The 20,964-nt window shown below is 40.4% G+C and overlaps 1 protein-coding gene across 1 annotated transcript in view; it reads left to right on the top strand.

The window, feature by feature from the left end:
- The window catches only part of rnf31 (ring finger protein 31), a 32,827-nt gene extending 13,231 nt beyond the window's left edge, over positions 1-19,596 (top strand). The window contains exons 12-24 of the mRNA XM_078287859.1: positions 475-642; positions 1,893-2,078; positions 4,853-5,059; positions 5,190-5,363; positions 6,501-6,599; positions 11,485-11,574; positions 12,020-12,134; positions 12,443-12,555; positions 13,504-13,614; positions 15,901-15,949; positions 16,488-16,584; positions 16,847-17,012; positions 18,202-19,596. Coding sequence (XP_078143985.1) covers positions 475-642; positions 1,893-2,078; positions 4,853-5,059; positions 5,190-5,363; positions 6,501-6,599; positions 11,485-11,574; positions 12,020-12,134; positions 12,443-12,555; positions 13,504-13,614; positions 15,901-15,949; positions 16,488-16,584; positions 16,847-17,012; positions 18,202-18,252 — 1,626 coding nt within the window. The 3' untranslated portion in view covers positions 18,253-19,596. The remainder of the gene's footprint in view (positions 1-474; positions 643-1,892; positions 2,079-4,852; positions 5,060-5,189; positions 5,364-6,500; positions 6,600-11,484; positions 11,575-12,019; positions 12,135-12,442; positions 12,556-13,503; positions 13,615-15,900; positions 15,950-16,487; positions 16,585-16,846; positions 17,013-18,201) is intronic.
- The last annotated feature ends 1,368 nt before the right edge of the window (positions 19,597-20,964 follow it).

Raw genomic sequence — 20,964 nt, 5'->3', positions numbered from 1 at the left:
TTCGCCTATTTCATTGAGCTGTTTCTGACATTTGTCAACAGTTCTCCTTGGACCAGAGCAACACGTTAACCAAATGTGTTATCTCCTCCCAAGCTAATTTAACATCATCTGCCCTCAGCAGCTTGTTTAAAGTGCCGTATATTCACTCGTGCATTCTGCACCTTACACACAAGTACATCAGTTTGTGTTGTCGCGCAGAGCACACACACTCTTTTGATTGGTCATGATTGATGACACCACACCAACTGTTAATGTATTCCTCTTAATCCAACCCCTGTTTCCAACTGCACTGATGGTACGCCGCACGCCTCTGACCACAAATTTACCAACAGTCAGTTGCCAGGCCCAATGAGCTCACAACATGTGTCTTCGACTACACTTTGCTCCATTGACTCACAATAAATAGAGCCCTCGGTGTCTCTTTAACTGTCAATAATGTTGGTCCTCTTAGTGACTCACTGTCCTCTGTCGCAGAACGGGCTATGTGAATGTCCCGCTGAGGATGCTAGGAAAGAGGTCGACGCCAGAGAAAAAGGAGGCATGGTACAACTCTCCAGAGCAGAGGCCAAGCAGGCCTGGTTGACAGCAGGGGGCGACACTGAGAGAGCTGCAAGACAAGCTCTCCGAGACAGACACACCAAGGTATGATACATGAATTTATAGACATATGTTATATTCATGTTGTATCATTTTAGTTTTAAGGGTCTATTGTAGTATTATACTCAATGTGTGGCTAACAGCAGGGTGAGAAACACTATGCAAGCTGCTGGGTGAGATATTCCAGTCAGTGGCCAGTTTATTTGGGGTGTGCATGTGTCATTTTTGCCTAAAATTGCAAGGCTTTCCAATATTGACCATTTCCAGTGCATTTGTTGTGGCTAATCCTCACAGATAACCCCTCACATCTTTGGAAATAAATGCATGACACTTTTCATAAATCATAAACATATTGCAGTACATAGTTTAATCTAAGCACTTGTCAACAACTAAATCATTGCACTTTTGTCCATTGATGGACTTTTTAATTTTTTTTTATAAATCTTACTAGTTTACCTTTTTTTTTTTTTATTATTATTTTTTTTTTTAGACTTGTAGCCTACCAGTCCTCATTGTTTTATCCAGCTTACCTTATGTAACAGAAACTCAGGGATGAATTCACAAAAGGACTGCGACGCTTTTGCAACCATCGCAAAAAAACAGAAAAAAAAGTTATAATTTCTGTTCATGCATATTTAAACTAAGTTATCCATATGCATTTCAGTGCAAAAACTACCCTTTTCTGTACAAATGAGGCTCATTGCAGAGTGCGGTCCGGTTCACAAAGATCAACGCTTATTGCCACTTGCAATTGTGGTGAAATTATTGTACACTTTCCAATCACTATGGCAACTGGGATTGTAGCCAGGCGAAGGCATCGCCAACATCCCAGGCATGCTCGAGAGAGGATATTTCAAAGGAGAATATCATTGTTTCAGTTAACCGAGACCAAAATTATTGTTGTTATTGTTGTTGTTTTGCAATTTTGGTGGCTTGGTCCGAAGACATTATTTATACGTTTGTCTCATCACTAATTGCGATCAAAATGTATGGGCGTGTCTGCGCGATAACTTGATTTTTGCAATTTCTTTTGTGAATCAAATGTTAAGACAATTGAATTGAATTGAAGGCAACTGAAGTGCAAAAAATTCAAGCTTATCGGCAGTCGCTATTCATTCTTTGTGAATTCACCCCTAAGTCTTTTGGCAGCATTACATAGCTAACAGCTTTAATACAAATTGCTCCATAAATCTTTTAGAGGGGTGTAATATTTTCCTGCAGCCTTCCTTTAGATCTGGAGACAGTAACGCTTTCTATTGTAGTACTGGAAGTGTTTCTGCCTCCTACCCTCTCAGGTAAAGGAGTTGTGTTCGCTGGGGTTCGGCGATGAGCCTCGGTGTCATGAGGTTTTGAGGCAGAGCGGTGGTGAGGTGAGGGGGGCCCTGGCCTTGCTGCAGCGCCCACTCCTGGAGCCCTTCCACCAGCGTATGTGGAGTGACAAGCCCGAGCCTCCCATAGACATCCATCACCCTGACAAACAGGTGAGACCAGAAATGAAAAGTAGTCTTGGGTCCGATCTCTCTGAATACCCAGCAAGTCATATTAATGACTTACGAATTGAGAAGTAGGAACTTATGAAGAGCGCTTATCTCTCGGGTCCAAGACGTGGTTATTCATATTGGAACTAATGATGTTCTGAGATCAACAATAATAGCATGGTTATGGCGTGCAACCTAGCACTACTATTCACCTCCAGCAGAATCATCCTCTCAGGGCTTCTCCCAGTCAGAGGAAGCCACGAAATCTTCAGCAGACTCTTTTCTTTAAATTGTTGGCTGGCTGACCGGAACTCTAACTATGGCGATGACAGATATAAATTTGCTGCCTTTCATATTACTGGCGGTGAAATTTATACCTGTATATTAATCGACAGAGTCTACCTCGCAAATGAACATGGAGAAACAGTGGACCAAAAACGCAAAGGTGGAGCTAAAGAATTAAGAGAAAAAATAAAGTTCTTTGAAGAAGATGCCAGCAAATGCCACAACTTGATTCATTTATTTAGTAGCACGAGAACTAGCATCAAGTGTCAGTTCTGATAAAATCAGTGTGCAGAAGCATCATGTTGCCATAAAGTGCTGTCAGAAGCAGTTTTCTGTGATTCCTGTGAGATAGTGTGTTAGAAAGTAACTTCACTTTTTAGTTACCTAATGACTCCTTTTGTTACAAGGTATATTTTTAGTACTATTTCCGACCAAAATCACCTGAATGCCCAGCAAGTCATATTTATGACTTCCGAATTGAGAAGTAGTAGCTTATGAAAAATGCTTAAAGGCATTATACCAGCTCTGGTTTACCCCAGGCTCTTTGGATGATGGGAAACAGAATAATTCAGACAAATGTTGAATTTGAAAGAAAAAATGATCATCCCAGATGCAAAATGCCAAATAAATTTGAAAGATACTAAAAAAATAGGCCATATCTCTAGTAATCTCTCAATGTGTCCGTATTGTGAAGGGCGAGGCACGAGGTAAAGGCCAAATTGCACGTAGACCACCGAAACACTCGATGGCAGTGGTGTGCTTTGTTAACATGGAAGTAATAACAGAAGAAGTAGTAGTGTTTACATTCACCGTAGGTTCGACGCAGAAGCATAAATGACCCTTAACTGTAGGTTGGTTTTGGTGAACCAGACTGCGTCAGACATCCAGGGCTGTATTTTATCCCAGTCTGCCCCATTACTTAATGCTGTAAAAATAGTTTCTCTCCTCTGGTATTTCTCCTGATTCATTCAAAGTCTCAGTTATCAAGCCACTATTAAAGAATTCCAGCCTCAATCCTGAAGATCTGGAAAATTACAAGCCAATTTCCAATCTTCCATTCCTTATAAAAAACACCACAAGAACAGCTACTTCCCACATGCAATAAAGCTCCTAAATGGTTAATCACTACTACACTGCACCTTTCCCCCGCCCCCCACCCCCATCACTACCACACACCACACACCACACACCACACACCACTACCAATCACTGTTATCTATTTATTTATTTATTTATTTTATCCGACATATGTGCAATACTCAAACAGTGCAATTATTTCTAATTTTAAAAAGTTGTCACCCAGCAACCCACTCACTTAGTGTAAAATCTACGACCACCAATCCGACGTTAGCACAGCACTGGGAATTTAATCAAACAACCTGCTACTTGCTATGGATGAGGGCTCTGTGTTATCTCCAGGATTAGGCATTTCCTGTTCTTTACCACCTTAGAAAAACAGATGCATGCACTTCAAATTCCTTCAAAATTGATTACTGAAGTGCGTTACTTTCTGGCTGCCACATCTCCACACTTAGCCAACTTATTCAACACTTGGCAGCCCGCACACCTTATGCAAACTAGAAAATGTAAACATATTACACTGGTCCTAGTCATTCTTTGCTAGCTCTGTAAATGCACCTATTGATTTTAAAGCATAGCCATTTTTTACCTTGACCCTATTTTCTCATCATCAATCGATTCTGAGCTATATAGGTGCGGCTCTCCAATACACTCCTATAGGGCATGACTTTTTAACCATATTGATGCTCACCCTGCAATGAGACATATACAGTATATTTAGTTTTCTGTCTATCCATGACCTGACCACTTTCACTATTTATTTTTAACTACTCTCCTCTGAGATAGCTCCCCAGACTGAGGAAGCATAATATAAATTGCCTTTAACAGGTAGATCTAACTTTACTTAACCCTAGCCAACTAATTCTAAGTCCAACTTTACCTCTCCTCCTCCTCATCTCCCGCCTTTCTCTTCCTTGGCAAATACCTCAATAAACTCATCTGAAAGATTAAGTGGGGAAATGTCCTGTTTTATCTGACTTAGCTAAGAAGGTCTAATGTGAGGAAAATTCTTGACTTGAAGTAACGTGCCGCTAGATTTGTGGGGGCAGAGAGCTAACAATTTCTTCTGGCAATTTAAGTCTGTTTCCTTATTCTATATGTATTGCCATCGACCGCCATGGATCTCTTTGTCAATTACAAGGGAGATTTAACTATAACGTTACTGACTGAGGAGATAGCCTAGCCTACTTAGAGATATATAGTATAGGGGAAACACTGACATTACAGGGTGAAAAAATAAGGCCACTAATAAAGGGATTTAATACATTTTAATACTTTTCATGACCTTAAATTTCAATAATTTATTTGAAGACTTTTTCATACTTTTTAAGGACCTGCGGGTACCCTGTATCAGCCATCCATGCAAACAACAGCAACATGTTACATCTTTGTAATGTAATCTTTCATTCCAGCGTATATGTCGGAGGTTGCTGGCGGTGTATGACCTTCCTAGCTGGGGTCGCTGTGAGCTGGCGCTGTCCCTGCTGCTGGAGCGTAGCGCCCCCTACTCCCTGGAGGACGTAGTGCAGGCCGTACGCGAGTCCCACGACAGGGAGTTTATCAAGAGAGTCCTGGCCAAAGAATGTCCCATTTGCCTCTCTGTCTTCCCTCATAATAAGGTACTGGGACAGTGTCTGTTTATATCTGTCTACATGTGACTTTTTGCCTTTGAAGCACCTTTTTTTTTTAACCATTTTGCCTCCATTCCTTTCTTCCCCCTCCACTTTCTCTTGCTCCCTCTTCTCTCAGATGCAGTCTCTGACGTCTTGCCAGTGTTCGGTGTGCTGCGGTTGTTTCCAGCAGCACTTCACCATCGCTGTGAGGGACAAACACATCCGAGACATGGTGTGTCCAGTCTGCTGGGAGCCCGACATCAACGACCCCGAACACCTCAACAGCTACTTCTCCACCCTGGACATTCAGGTAGGGAGGCAGGGGAGGAAAGGAGGAAGGGATAAAGGAGAGAGCTATTGTAACAAGTCCAGACTCTCTACAGTCCCACAGTGTATTCATAGGGATTACATATAGACTAATGTTTGAGTGATATGGGTTTTGAAGGACTCCGATATTTTTGATTTGAACCTGCCAATAGTTGATATTTTGTGCAGATATTCAATATCTCAATTTTTTTTTTTTTATCCACATTCATTTGGGATTTATCAATTTAAACATTTTAGCAATTTAAACATTTATCAATAAAAACATGTAAAGCATTGTACGAGATGAAAAGAATTTTGAATTTAGAAATTGTGACTATTGTTCTACTGATTGATTTTCATTGTACTGTATGCAAGTACATTTTATATGTGAAAATGCATTTAATACACATTTCTTTCCCTCCGGTGCTCATTCCGTTTGTCTCATGATCCAAAGTTACCCTTAGAATGATTATGATTAAGTTATTTGGTATTTGTCTTTGTCTTTTTTTAATTTATGTTAGGTTGTTTTGTTTGTGATAAATGTATGAGATGTCATGCTTTGTGTCTATATAAAAAAGAATGATTATGTAGTGGCATTAACTTGACCTGCAGTATATTCTAATTTAAAAATGTATCTTCAAAAGTGTGTCTTTTAAACCCTATCTTTTTTTCAAAAGGTTCTCAGACCAGTAATGGATTTGATTAAGCTGCACCATGCAAGATTTTTATATAAAAATCCAGCCTTTCTATCAGCCTACATCATGAAGTAGGGCTGCAATAAAGAAGGGTGTCCCATCCCCACTAATTGAGACGCCATAGATTCGTCCTAGTTGCCCAATTTAAATTCTGGTGTCGGGTATGGTCAATGGTGAGAAATCTTCTTCACACATAGGATGTGAGGAAAGGAAAATGCACAATTTATAATCATCTTTGAAAGTAAAACAAAAATACAAGTTACAAGTTGGATTTCTGGGTATTGAAGTCCTCAAAATTCAAATATTTCCATCTCGCTGTTTTTTTGTGGTCCCCAGTATACGAAAATTTCATAGTGCAGCTTTAAAATGTAGTTTTCTGGTTTAGTATCAGTGGTGAAAAGCGGTCTTGCCGCATAAATATTCAATATATTATATTTGTGTTTCAGCTGCGAGAGTGCCTGGAGCCGGAGGTCTATGAGCTCTTCCATAAGAAGCTGACAGAACAAGCTCTCATCAAGGACCCCAAATTCCTCTGGTGCAGTCATGTGAGTAGACGAGCAGTCACTGTTAGTTTTGTCAACAAAAGCTATGGCAAAAAACATTCATCAACTATGATATTTTACATAACTAGGCCTTGAGAATAAACTAGACTGCAGAAGCTTCAAATAACAATGACTAGATCAAAGTGATTATGCATGTTTGTCAAACAAAATAGATTTTGTCACTAGTAGACAATCAATTTGATGGAGCTGGTGTTTTATATTACTTTATATTTAAAGTAAGTAAGTATTTAACCAAGTTCTGACATCCTGCAGCCTGTAGAGATGATCCAAGAAAGAAATAAGGAAAAAATCTGAATCAAATGTATATAAGAATAATTAACCTGTTAATTATGTCTGAGATGTCCCCATTTAAAATCAGGTGGATTACCAAACTATGACTTAGCATAAGCTTATAATTGCATTATTGTTGTTTTATTGATCTGTTTTACTATGATTGTACATTTATTTTATCTCCTGTGAAGCACCTTGAGATTTCATGGTATTTTAAAGTGTGCTATATAAATAAAATTAATTATTATTATTAGTAGTAGTATTATTTCAAAAAATCAAATTCAAAATAACTTTATTTATCCGTTAGGAACTTTTGTGTAAAAGCGTCAGTGCATAACACAACATATATCCAGACAAACGACAAACACAGAGTGGACAACATACAAGTGCAGCTTAAAACAGTTAAGATGTCCGCCATAGGGTTAAGTGTGCTTAATAATGTCCATAAATAAACAGTAATAAATAAGATCAAGCACCCAAGCTAGCTCAGGCTTTAATAAGTCTAATAGAAGTAGGCACGAAGCTTGACATGGCCCGCTTGGTCTTGAATGGGAGTGACCTGTATCTGCGGCCTGAGGGTAGGTGGCTGTATTGGTTGTGTAGTGTGTGTGTGATATCCGAGGCTATTTGTAGTCCTTTCATTTTACACCGTCTGCTGTAGATGCTGCTTAGTGGTTCTTGGTCCAGTCCAATGATTTTGTTGCTCATTCTGATGATTTTGTTGAGAGGATTACGGTGGATGTTACTCAAAGCACCAAACCAGGCTGTTATGTTGAAGGTGATGATGGATTCAATGAAGCACCTGTAGAAAGCTAGTAGAACTGATCGGTGGACCTGGAGTTTACAGAGTTTCCTCAGAAAGAAGAGGCGTTGCTGACATTTGGAGAAGATGAGTTCACTGTTAGGTTTGAAGGTGAGTTTGTGGTCAATTGTGGTGCCAAGGTATTTGTATGCCTCCACTCTCTCTATGGCCTGGCCATTGACCTCCAGTGTAGGGATGGTGGACTGTCCATGACGGAAATCAGTGACCAGCTCCTTGGTCTTGGAGGCATTGAGGTCAAGGCAATTCCCCTTACACCACTCTGAGAATGTGTCCATCTCAGCTTGGAGCTGCCCTTCAGAGTTAGTGGTATCCACAATGACTGTGTCATCAGAGTATTTGATGTAGATTATTTCTGGGTCTGAGCTCCTGCAGTTATCAGTGTACAGAGTGAAGAGCACAGGTGAAATTACAGAGCCCTGTGGGGCTCCAGTGGAGATGGTTCGAGTAGAGCTGAGCTGACCGTTGATTCTGACCACTTGGTGTCTCCCTGTCAGAAATGAAAGGACCCAGAGGATCAGATGTGAATTGACGTCCATTTGGAGCAGCTTTTGACCCATCAGGTGGGGTTGCACTGTGTTAAAGGCGCTTGAGAAGTCCACAAAGACCATTCTGACATATGCCTTGGGCTTCTCAAGGTGGGTATAAGCACGGTGCAGCAGTGTCAGAACAGCATCATCAACCCCCCTATGTTGTTTATATGCGAACTGGAGAGGGTCAGTGTGCACGCCTACTTCCTTCTGTAACTGGGAAAGAACAAGCCTCTCAAAGCTTTTCATTACCAGGGATGTTAAGGCTACGGGTCGTTAGTCGTTATCACAGGTGGGGTTGCTTTTCTTGGGTACTGGACAAATAATAGAGGATTTCCATATTGTAGGGATTGAGTGTTCTGCCAGGGAGCGGTTGAAGAGCTCGCAGAAAACACCGGACAGTTGACTGCTGCAGGCCTTCAGCAGGCGGCCACAGATCTGGTCAGGCCCAGGTGCTTTGTTTGGGTTTATCCTCTTCAGGGTGAGTTCTACCTCCCCAGGCTGCAGTTCCAGGTTTGCAGTGGTGAGTGACATGGTAGCCAGGTCAGATATTAGCTCCTCCCTCTCCAGTGTGAAGTTGTGCTGGTCAAACCTGCAGTAGTAGTTGTTCAAGTTCTCTGCCATGCTGACACAGTCTTTTGCCTCAGATCTGGGTATGGTTGGATTATTAGGGAGGCCAGCCAGTGTTTTAACACCTCGCCAGGCGTCCCTGGCTTTGCCTTCCCGGAAGAGCTTCTCAACTTTCTCCTTGTACACTCTCTTGGCCTCTTTTATTTGTTTGTTCAACTTGTTCTGAATGAGTTTGGACTCAGTTCTGTTTCCTGAGATAAATGCTATTTTCTTTTCGTTGAGTGTGACTTTCAGAGCTTTTGTGATCCAGGGCTTATTGTTAGAAAATACCTTGACAGATTTTGTGGGGACTATCATCTCCTCGCAAAAGGTGATGTAGTGAGTGACAACATCAGTAGCCTCCTCTAGACTGCCCCCCTGAGTTAGCACCTCCCACTCTGTACAGTCAAAACAGCCCTTTAATGTCTCACATGCATTATTGTCCCATACTTTCACCAGTTTCTTAACCACACCCTCCCTCTGTAACTTCGTGCGGTAGGCAGGGATGAGATGGATAGCATTGTGGTCCGCAGTACTAAGGGGTATTTTTTTGTGGGCTTTGTATGCGTTCTTAACATTGCCATAACAGAGGTCAATTGTTTTATCACCCCTGGTGGCGCATGTGATATACTGCTGATAAGTCGGGAGTGTTTTGTTCAGCCTACAGCTGTTGAAATCCCCAAGGATGAGGACAGGGGAGTCTGGAGATGCGCATTCAATACGATGGACGCACGTGGCTATAGCCTCTGACGCACGTGTGACGTTGCCAGATGGTGGGATGTAAACAAGCACTAAAGCAAGCTGACCGAACTCACGGGGGAGACACTTAGGTCGAAATGTCACGGCTAGCAGCTCTATATCGGGTGTACAGCAGGAATCCTTCACATTAGCGGTCTTACTCCATGCCCTGTTTATGTACACACATAACCCCCCCCCCCCCCCCCCCCCCCCCGTGTCTCTTCTGGCTGCTCACAGTGTCCCGGTCTAATCTGAGTGGGGTCCCGAAGCCATCTAGAGAGAGTTCTGAGTCGGCGATTGTGTTGTCAAGCCAAGTCTCTGTGAGGCAGATCAGACTGGCCTCCTTGTATGCCCACTGGCATGTTATATTTGCTTGTAATTCGTCCAGTTTGTTGCGTAAAGATCGGACATTAGCAAGCATGATGGAGGGGAGCGGTGGACATACCTGTGTGCCGGTGAGTCTCTTCAGTCTCTGCCTAACTCCCCCCCTTCTCCCCCGCCTCCTCTTGGGCACTTTGTCCCGCTGATCGCGGCCCTCTCCCCGCTGCTTTGTTATTAACTCCCAACAGTCGTCCAGTTTCGGGGCTGAGTAGTCCAGATTTCGTAGCAGCAGTATATTCTCCCGAGTGTACTGCATTATTCCGCCTCCAAGAGCATTTGTTCCCACGGGTGTTGCCAGTAACGACTCGATTGTCCAAAACAGGAACATCAGCAGTAGGGAAATCCATTTCCTCATGATTGTCACTTGATGCAAAATAAATAAGACAAAATAATCCAGTTGACTAATGTGTTGTACAGGGCTCTTGAGAAATTACTGCTGTAGTTGCCACTCGACAAACGCAAACACATGCAAAACCAGGTAATGCACGCTGATAGACGCCTCTCCACGTGTCGCCATTACAGCGCCACTTTCTAGAGATTTGTATTAAAAGCATCATTGTTACATCTAAGATCTAACTTGTTAGTATTTTATAGCCTAAAAATAGTTGGTAGCTGCAGTAATTAACTATACCTCAAATTGACCAAGAAGTAATAAACTACTAAAAACACTATCCACATTTGAATTAAGTTGAACTATCACAAAGCTACTGCAAAATGTAAAGGGGCTGCGTGTAATATTTTAACATCAATAAATCACCACATTAATTTTGAGACATAAGTATAATACCGTAAACAAACAAGACCATCGCTGAGAAGATTGGTAGCCTCTACACTGCATTTTACATTGTGTGCCACTAGGTGGGATTTGGTGGGAAATTTGCTGAATTGCTTTACGGCGCAACGGATGCTTTACAGCACAAAACCGGAAGAGTTTGTACTTTTCCAGTAGTACACAACTTTATTCCAGTTCCACTATTCTAACTCCTAACTAGATTCAACTTCCAATCAGCTTACCTGGTCAGAAAGCATATGGGCCATTATCAAGGGCTGTTATTTATACATTTTTTTATTTTACTGTGCAAAAAACAATAAAAGATGGACATTTGACAAAGTAACAGAGAGTTGGGGAGGTGAAGGTAATGGTGGGTGGGGTTGGGTGTGGGTGGATGGGTCACTCTAGATGTTGTGGCTGCCATCAAGGACTGTTATCAGCTCTTATCCTTCCTTTTGCTCTTCAAAACATATGGAGCGAAGCCATGGAGGGCGAGAGAGGACAAGTAGCAACATCTTCTTAGTGACAAGAAACAACAGGGTTTACAAGAAACGTGGTCTTAACACATAGCACCTTTAAACTACTAGCTTAATTACATGTAGTGAAACAACTAACCAACACTGATAACAAGATGTCCTGATGGCCAAACAACAATGTATGTATATCAGTTAAAATCACAATTACAACCGTTGTTAATACTTTTATTAATCCCTTTTACTTTTACCTCTCTTCTCCTCTCCTCCTCAGTGTTCATATGGATTCATCTATGATGGAGACCAGCTCAAGGTCACTTGCTTTCAGTGTCACAACAGTTTCTGCGCTCAATGCAAAAAACCTGTAAGTACTAGGTATGTGTGTGTGTGTGTGTGTGTGTGTTTAGACCATGGCCCTTCTTTCCTCTGTAAATATCTGTAAAAGCTATGTTTTGTCAATGTATTTCAGTGCTGTCCTTGGAAACAGGTGTTAGTGGTTTATAAATGTTGCATTGTAGGACACAACCTCTTTTCTTAATGCACAGAGTTCTGCTGGAAAGAACCGCTTTCTTTGCCTTTCTGACATATCTAGTTTGCGATCCATTGTGCTTGCACATGGGCGCAGATGATATGGGGGTGTTTAAATATGCAGCACTTCATTTACATGTTGATTTTCATTGGCTTTCATCGCAGACAATAACGCAATGAATCACCTCACCTGCACAATGGCGTTAACGCTAAGTTTTATGAATATGGATATAGATAGATACATGGGTGTATATCTATTTAATTTTGTTGTCTCTCTGTAGTGGGAGTCTCAGCATGCAGGTCTATCATGTGAACAGTACCAGTCATGGAAGAGGGAGAATGATCCGGAGTACCAGAGGCAGGGCCTGGCTGGATACCTCAGAGACAATGGCATCAGTGAGTACACAAACACACACACCAGTATTTCCACTGTCATTTTTTGTAGCAGCAACTGTTTCAGGTAATTTTCTTTATGGTTCAACTTGGAGGAGGGGAGGGGGGGGGATTTTCTGCTTCTTTCTACCTTAGATTGAAATCATTTTTCAGTAATGTGCTGACCCCTCTCTCTTTCTTTTTTTCTTTTCCTCTCTTATTCCCCCCCTCCCTCACCCTCACTGTTCTTACTTTTCTTTCCTTATCTCTGCCTGTCTCGCCTTCTCGTGACGACTCTTTCATTCATCCTTTCCTCCCTCCCTCCCCTCCAGCTTGTCCTAACTGTCGTTTTCAGTATGCGCTGTCTAAAGGAGGCTGCATGCATTTCTGCTGCTCTCAGTGTCGCTACCAGTTCTGCAGCGGCTGCAACAACCCTTTTCACACCGTAAGTCTGCTTTATCCTTTTGGTGTGCTGTAACTCATATGTAATCCATTTTTGTGGTATATTTATCTTGGTCAAAAATAGTAATGGCGCCATCCATTCACCACTTGTTAAACTTTGAACATGAGGGCCATGGTCATCTACCTACAGTAGAAAAATATTGACAATCACAATTTGGTTTATACACGTGTATTATTATTGAAATTAGCTAATTTAATATATTTGTATACAAAAAGTAACATATTTGATGGTATAATCAGTTGTAATTGTAAATACAGAGCAGTGAACATCAGGTGACTTTTTTCCTAAAAGGGATAGGCTTATAGCTGATGGTGTTTTAGAATTAAATCCTTTGCACATTGTGAAGCGATTGGCAGTTTGTTACAACCACTGGAACAAGTGATGGCTGCAACTTGACTAGTATCTATGTATAGAAATTGAGCGTTTTAAAACCTTATGCCTTAGCTAAGCATGAGGGACTTGTCTGTGCTCTTTGCTGTGATTGACCTTCTCTGGTTTTCGTACCAGTTAAGAACACATGAAGAAATAAATGAATATGTGCATCAGTCCAGACTGCAGTTTGCTCTCATTTCATTTTATTATGCTAGGCTTTCCAAGCATGAGTTACTGCCGGCTATCAGATGTCACCAACGTCTCCTTATATTGCCTCATACCCTTGTGTTTTAGATTATGTTCTCACTCCTAATGAACCACACCTCAGTTCTCTTGTAAGAGGACCGAGATCCGCACTTTCAGGTGTCTCAGTGCTGTTATTTGGTGCTACTCAAGTTCGCGTGGCTGAACTAAAGGAGTAAACACTCCAGAGTTCAATTAACCACTCCAAACATGCTTGCTGTGAATGCATCCTAAGTTTTCTATGGATGTCAATGAAGAAGTTGGACAGAAAAAAATACTGAAAAGTGCATCCTCTTCTCCTCTCCTCCTTTCCAGACCTGTGCAGTGGACCAGTGCAGTGTATCGGGATTACATGCCCATCATCCCAGAGACTGCCTCTTCTATCTGAGAGACTGGGAGCCTGGCAGACTGCAGGCTTTACTGCAGGTAAACAGACACACATATACACACACAAACACACACACACACAGACACACACACACAGTTGTGTTACCACCATCATCCTACAGACAACGCCTGCCTGGAAGCGTCTGCGCTAGACTTGACATAGTGTTCGTTCATTCATTTACGTGCTATAGAGGATATCACCACTTTGTTAGCTTTCTCTTTAGAATCATCATTGCGTAATGCATTATATAAAATTGGCACTAGAGAGTGGTTATTGTATGATCCATACTTATTAGGTTGTGACAGCAGATAACTAGTCATAATATAAATGCAGTGGTAGCAAGCAGCTTACTAAAAGAGCTTATCTGATCAAAATACATTTAAAGTGAAATGTTGCAGTGTGCATCATTTTGTGAGTTAAATTGATTATACATTGAAAACCACCCCTAAATGTTATATATTCCTTATTAAAGTCAAAGTCAATGTTACAAAGGTTTATAGAAATGTAAAATTCATAGAATAGATAGAATGTTACAATCTGGAGAGGTATTTATTACATATTACTGTAACACAGAATTGCCTGACTGCTAGAGTTGGGATAGCAAAAGGTCGGTAACACACACACACACACACACACACACACACACACACACACACACACATATAATGTAATATTAGACAATTTCCTTAGTATTACATTATTTCTTATTCATGATTGTAGCCTACATCATAATATGATTTGGCTATGAAAGTAAATACAACAACAATACAACAACTCAAAGAATAATTGTCATTAGATCTATTGGTCCATGAACAAAATAGTTAACGTTGACAACTTTTGATGCCTTATTTGATGCCTTATTTTGATTGACAGTGCCTGAGAAGATGGAAACTAAACAATAATCAGACAAAATCAGACAGAGATTACTGGGGAATAATCGTTGAAAGGGAGGAGACACTGAAAACTCAATATAGTGGTAATATACGCAAGAGGGAAAAGTGCGCATCAAAGCAAACGCTTCAGATCATTCACCCCATTACAGAATAAATTAAGAGATCAAGACATTTATTGTGAGGACAATCAATACACACGCTGTAGAAGATCATCAGACTCATATGGCATTGTGCAGTGAGAACCGGGACACATCATGAGCGCTCACTCTCCCCATTCTACTATGGCATGAATGAACACTTGAAATGTTCCTCGGTTCAGCTCACTGTATTTCAGCTGGCTATGCCGTGTGAGTCAGATTGTAGTTTCATATTTGCCATTTACACAAATTAGTCCCTTTCTTAATATCAGTGACAAATGGTAAAAAAACAAAGTAATGGTGTATGAAATGCCCAGGGGGGTTGGATGATTTCTCATTCAGGATCAAATCACTTTCATTGGTTTAATTATAAGTCCATGGACCGTGGCCTGGAGGTATGCTGGTGTAGAGCTGAACCAGTAGAGGGAGTCTAGGAGAGAGATGACATGGGAGAATTTGAGGAGGTTGGAGATGAGGTGGGCTGTTCTGCATGCTGGATGAGTTGTAGGGACTGGATTGTTTCAAGAGGCCAGCTAGGAGGGGACTGAAGTAGTCCAGATGGGAGATTACGAAAGCTTGAACAATTCGATGGATGTTGTTGAGTGCTAACCTGCAGGATCAGGTTGTGGCTGCAGTTTGGACCACCATGACAGTCTGATGTCACAGATTCTTGACCGTCTGTGCTAGAGAGGTCTTACAGAGGACAGGATTTTCCAGGGAATGGAAATGGAGGATGATCAAATCAATCTACTCCGACACTCTCCTCTTAAGGATATTTGCCTAGTTTTAAAAAAAAACATCTGTTGTAATGCACATGCACTACTGCTGTGTGACGTTTCTCCTTCGCTTCCAGGGCTGTGGTGCTCACTACTGTCACCAGTAAAATAAGACCGTTCATTCTCTTGGCCTGCAGACAGCAGCAGTGAGTGCTACAGCAAAGCAATTACCAGGAAAAGTCACAATGTACCCATACACCTGTGCTCAAGAAAGTTGTGATATGTCGCCTGTGCGTAGGTGTAACTTTTTTTGGGGGGAAAGCAAGTCAATTTGGAGGAATGATGAACAATTACAAGTGTTGAAAGTCAATTCTGTATGCTTTTCTTTGATTGACAACCTATCGGACTCTCCTGATGCTCCATCCATGTGGTGCACCAAGCAAATATGAATTATTATTCACCAACATATGACCCACTTCTGATGAAATCCCCTTTTAAGATGGATATGTTTTGCAGTGTACATTGAGTTCTTGGTTAACAGAGTGTGCAGCGTTATTCTTTTTTCTGTGCTTGTGCAGAACAATGGAGTGGCCTTCAACACTGACCCTCCACCTGGAACACAGACAGGTAGGGCCGGACTCACATACACACACACACACACACACACACACACGGACAGACAGACACACGCTTGTATTACTATACCTATACATGTGAGGACCTTCCATTTCCATTCCCTACCACAATAATAATAATAAGCTTTATTTGTATAGCAGTGTATAAGAAAACAGTATAAGAAAAGGAAGTACAAGTGAATAAATAAAATCGAGGTAGATAAATATGTAGACATAAAAGTAAAATAGAAGAAATACAAAACACAGGTGCTAGAAATGAAAAGAATACAAGACAAAACAATAAAATGAAAGAGGCAATTGTAAAATTACAAGATCACAGAAGTGCTTTTAAGAAGAGATTTAAAACATAAAACTGCCCCCTTTGGAACTCTAAAGAACCGGTCCCCACTGACTTCAGTTGATAATAAAGATGCATTCACACAGTCAAACAGGTATTCTGTTTTTCTTTCTTCTTTCTCCCCTGCTGTCTTTCTCTCTCTCCATCTCCCTCTCATTCTTTCTCTGTCTTTCTCCGTAACTCTTATTCCCAGGTCTGTGCGGCGTGATAGAGCAGAAGGATGAGGGAGGGCAGCAGTCAGATTCAGCCTGCGGAGCTCAAACACAACCTGGACATGCTGGCCTCTGCGAGTATGATGCCTTCTTTCAGTATTTCAGTACTTCAGTCAGTATTTGGTTACACCTAGGCTTTGGCCGATATTCAATATTATTGAATACCGTGTTATTTCTTGAATATCGCGACATTTCTCACGATATCGAATATCGGATATAAAGCATTCAAATAGAACCACTGTGGTAGTGACAGAGTTTCTGTACATTTTTATTATCAATACTTACTGTAACCTCACATCTTCAACTCTGCATTTACCCACTGTGTCACCATGGTAACCAGGAAGCACTACCGGGAGTACCTGGTCAGCCTGATCAATGGCCACTCCATCGACCCAGCACCCCTCTTCAATGCCAATGAGTTGGTACTGGCCTGCAGGAGATACCAAGTGGAAGACGCACGGGGGGACGGAGAGGATGATTTCACCTACTACAGCAGACTACTAGAGGTAAACCTGCAATGAAACCTGTGTCTAAGCCCGTCTCCCTGCCTTAAGGAGCTGCTAACACACCTAAACTATTTCATTAGTATGGCCTTCAATGGAGAGTTTTGGTGTCCCATGGTCTTAATATTGTTTCAGAGGCTTTTCCACCCTGACAAGAATACAATTCTTGGGTAAACTGAACTGAATACTTGGCATGAAAATAGTCAAATTTAAAGATAATGAATATTAGCTATTGCCAGCTTCAGTCCAAGATTTGATTCAAGCTCTCCAGGTGTGGGTTATGAGCTTATCTGTTCAACATATTTTTATTTTTGGTGACTTGCACCTTGGACACAAAAAATGGTACTGATTGGCCTATAGGGGGCGGTACAATAAGCCCTCAAAGTCTAAGGCTCAGCCCCACTGCGCCGTTAGTAGTAGAGATGTGAAACCTGGCACAGATATGTATCTGTACATGCTGGACATTTTTGCCTCTTGGACCCATAATGTCCGCCACCAATATTGGGCCGCCATTTTGGACCTTTTTAAAAACCTTTAAAAATCTTCTGAGAAATTGAGAAATTTAGCAAGGACATTAACTGGGTAAGCCTTTACTTGGTTTGTGAAGAGCCAAGGGATCAGTCCAAAAATGGCTAAGTTATCAACCTATAATGTTTTTTTTCTTTGCATCAAAAGTTCAACTGCCTGTAAAATCGTGACAGTAATTAGTCCACTTGAAATTCTACAAGTTTGTCAGAAACATCATTTTAAAGATCCACCAAGATGTTATGGATCTTTGCCCAAACAATAATTGCTTATCAATGGAAATATGCAACACCTGCACTTCTCAATCTCACCTAGAACATGTCGTACATGAAAAACAGATTATTAGTCAATTTAGTATGTCAACATTCATCTAACACTTCACCTGTGAGTTGGAGTAAAATTGCTCTGCACAACTGCATAACTGTAACTCCATATGCTCCTATGCTATTTTTGTTATATGGTTCATGTGTTATGTTTCCTGTTTTGGTCTCAAGATATTTTATATATAATATACAAAATGTGAAAACTAAATAATAATAATAAAGTAAATGTATATAAATTAAATGATTTAAAGTACATAAATATAATTGTATACAATATTTGAAAGCCCTTCACTGTCTTATGGTAGTAGTAACAACCCTCTCTCATCTCTCTCTCCTTTTTCCAGAAACTGATGGATGAAGTACCGCTTGGCGATAAAGTCCCACGCAAGAAATGATTAGAGAACACCTCAGTTACTCAATTTCACATAAATTATCAAAACACAGAAAAAGCAACCACAGAAAATGTTGATTTTTTTTTTGCCCATAGAGATAGAGCGGGGCAGATTACTGGTACCGCACTTTGTGGGCTTGGCTCATTTGAAATGTCACGCCATTCTTATCTACTATACAGTATATCAGCATAATTAGACAGTAACAAGTACAATATGTCATAAACAGTGAGTCGTCATATAGTAACTATGTCAGTTTCTCCCCTACTGTGTGAGAGAGAAAATGTTCTATTTTGTTACAATCTATTGACACTGTAAATACAGGAAGATTGAGATGTAAATCTCCAAAGTGTTGCGTGAGTGGTTTTTAATTTGTGTAATTTCGTCAGTTTATTTGACTGGGGACATTTCACATAGATCAGCATCACTAGACATGAAGAATGAGATATCTGTCGAGTGAAAACATGACCGCAGCTCTGACAAAATGATTAATGGCACTGAAGTCAAACTCATAATGAAATATTGTTTAATTTATTAAATGTATCAAGGTCTTTACTTGCAATACAATAACATTTTAGAGGTTACAATTGTTTATTATATTATTGTTGTAGCTATGAATATCTGGTAACTTTTCTTTTTTTGGCCCCTAACATTTTGGAATTTAAACCTTTAAATGTGCCATGGTTAGTCCAAATAAGGCCAGTCAGCCATTTATTGATTTCATTGGTGAAAATGAGTGTAAACACAATCACCCAATGGGTGAGTTAACCCACCAAAACCAGCCACCCTTCTTAAAAACAATCATCTGGACTAGTTTCATGGTCTAAATGCTGTTTCAGAGAATTTCCTTTGTATTGGTTTCAACAGAGAGGTTTAGAGGCCTTTACATTTGCTTGTGAAAAAAAAATCTGTGGGAAACGCTGCTCCACACCATCATGTTTTTAATTATATTGCCACACCTTAAAATCCTGTTTATTGTACATCTGTCATTGTGTTTTATTTATTTTGCTTCAGTAAAATGCCATATGCAATTTGTGCGTGTTTATGTGCCATATGTGATAGTATATAAATGTCAGTTTTCAGATATTATTGCTAGTGACATTCAAAAGCTTTACAACTTGTAGGTGCATGTTTTACTGTGCTGAATCATAGCTACTGTGGAATGACGTTTTCAATGTTAGTAAGAGACAATCGAGAATTATTTTATCAGATTTTTTTTATTTATTCACATATGGTGTTGAATAATTTGACTTGTGGATGGAAAATAAGCAGTTTTTACAGCCTTAAATCACATATAAAGCTATCATCAGCTATTATCAGTCCTTAAAGCAAAAGCGTAGACAAAGAGTTTCAGAGAAAAAAAAGAAAATGTCTTCACTCTAATAAACCACTGAATAAAAAAAAACTCAGTTGTGGGGCGACAATGTTTCACCAGAGCACACCAAACCGCAAATATGGATTGGACCTTCAATGAAGATACCCTGATATTTTATATTTGACTTTCCCTGTCAGAAACTTGACACCCTGGCAATTCAATTACTCAAAAAACCTCTTGGTGGCTCTCACTCAAATTAATGGATACTGTTAGCTTGTCATTTTGCATTGGTTTCAATAAGAAATGTTAGCAATACTAACAAGAAATTACTAACAGTTTAAAGACAAATGCAGAAACCTTACCTCATAATTTGTAACTCAAAATGTCAACATGACCTTCAGGTTACCTAGCGTTGTCTCTAGCTTTTAGCAAAGCTTTTGGGTGGGTTTTCATGGGTATAGAGGGCCGAAGAATCTCGAACAAGCATCTCCAGGAAGCAACACAAAGCTACTGCAGCCCATCTAGCACTACTGGCTAATATGCTACACCACTGCAACATACTGTATTTAGCTAATGCTACAGTCAATCAAAAAACAATAGATACAGTAGCTACACATTCCTTCACTCTCCTTGCCAAGCTAGCTAGTTAGCAAACTTTAGACTATTAATAATTTCAGTTACAAAGATGGATAATATGAAAATGACAATGGCATTTATGTCTGTTTACAAGTTAAATTCACATGAACAAATTGTTTTATCACTCACATTGGGTTAAAAATAAAACTGAATGTCTAGTTTCCAGTTGTTTAAGAGCTCAAGACATTGACCAGAAACACCAAGTGAATAGGCGCCATACTTTGTCCATTAAAACCACTACTGTTACAGAAGTTAACATATTTACAAAGTTCTCCATGAATTAAATGCCATGCTTTTAATGAACAAACTGGATGGATAGAGTGTTTTCTGTTTTTACCTCTGCACCTGCTTTTGGAGCGCAGTATTCGTACTACATAAAGCAGTGCACAGATCACCTGAATGTCTGAAGGTATTAGTTATTAGGTTGAACACTGACCACATCACTGCCCACCTCCAGCAGCCTAGAGCAGGGCCTAGACTGAGCCCTAGTGTTGATTCATTAATCAAATACATTTCAAGATTCTCAATAAAATGTGATGCAAAAATGAATACTGCATTGCAACAAATTCCAGAGGACAGCACTTGAAAGCTTTACTGATAACATTAGAACTCTCTCTTTGGAAAAAGAGTTCACATCTAGGGCCAGTAAAAAGCAAGGTCTGGTCAATGATGTCATGGTTAGTGTGTAGTATAGAGGCTTTGCAGTTGCGTCACAAATTTATGAACATTAGCTCCATTATAGAGGTCCATTGGAGAATTTGTTGTGC

The sequence above is a fragment of the Centroberyx gerrardi genome, chromosome 13, assembly GCF_048128805.1.
Source record: "Centroberyx gerrardi isolate f3 chromosome 13, fCenGer3.hap1.cur.20231027, whole genome shotgun sequence".
Lineage (NCBI taxonomy): Eukaryota > Metazoa > Chordata > Actinopteri > Beryciformes > Berycidae > Centroberyx > Centroberyx gerrardi.
The sequence above is the reverse complement of the archived record's forward strand: the minus strand, read 5'-3'. Positions and strand labels throughout refer to the sequence as shown.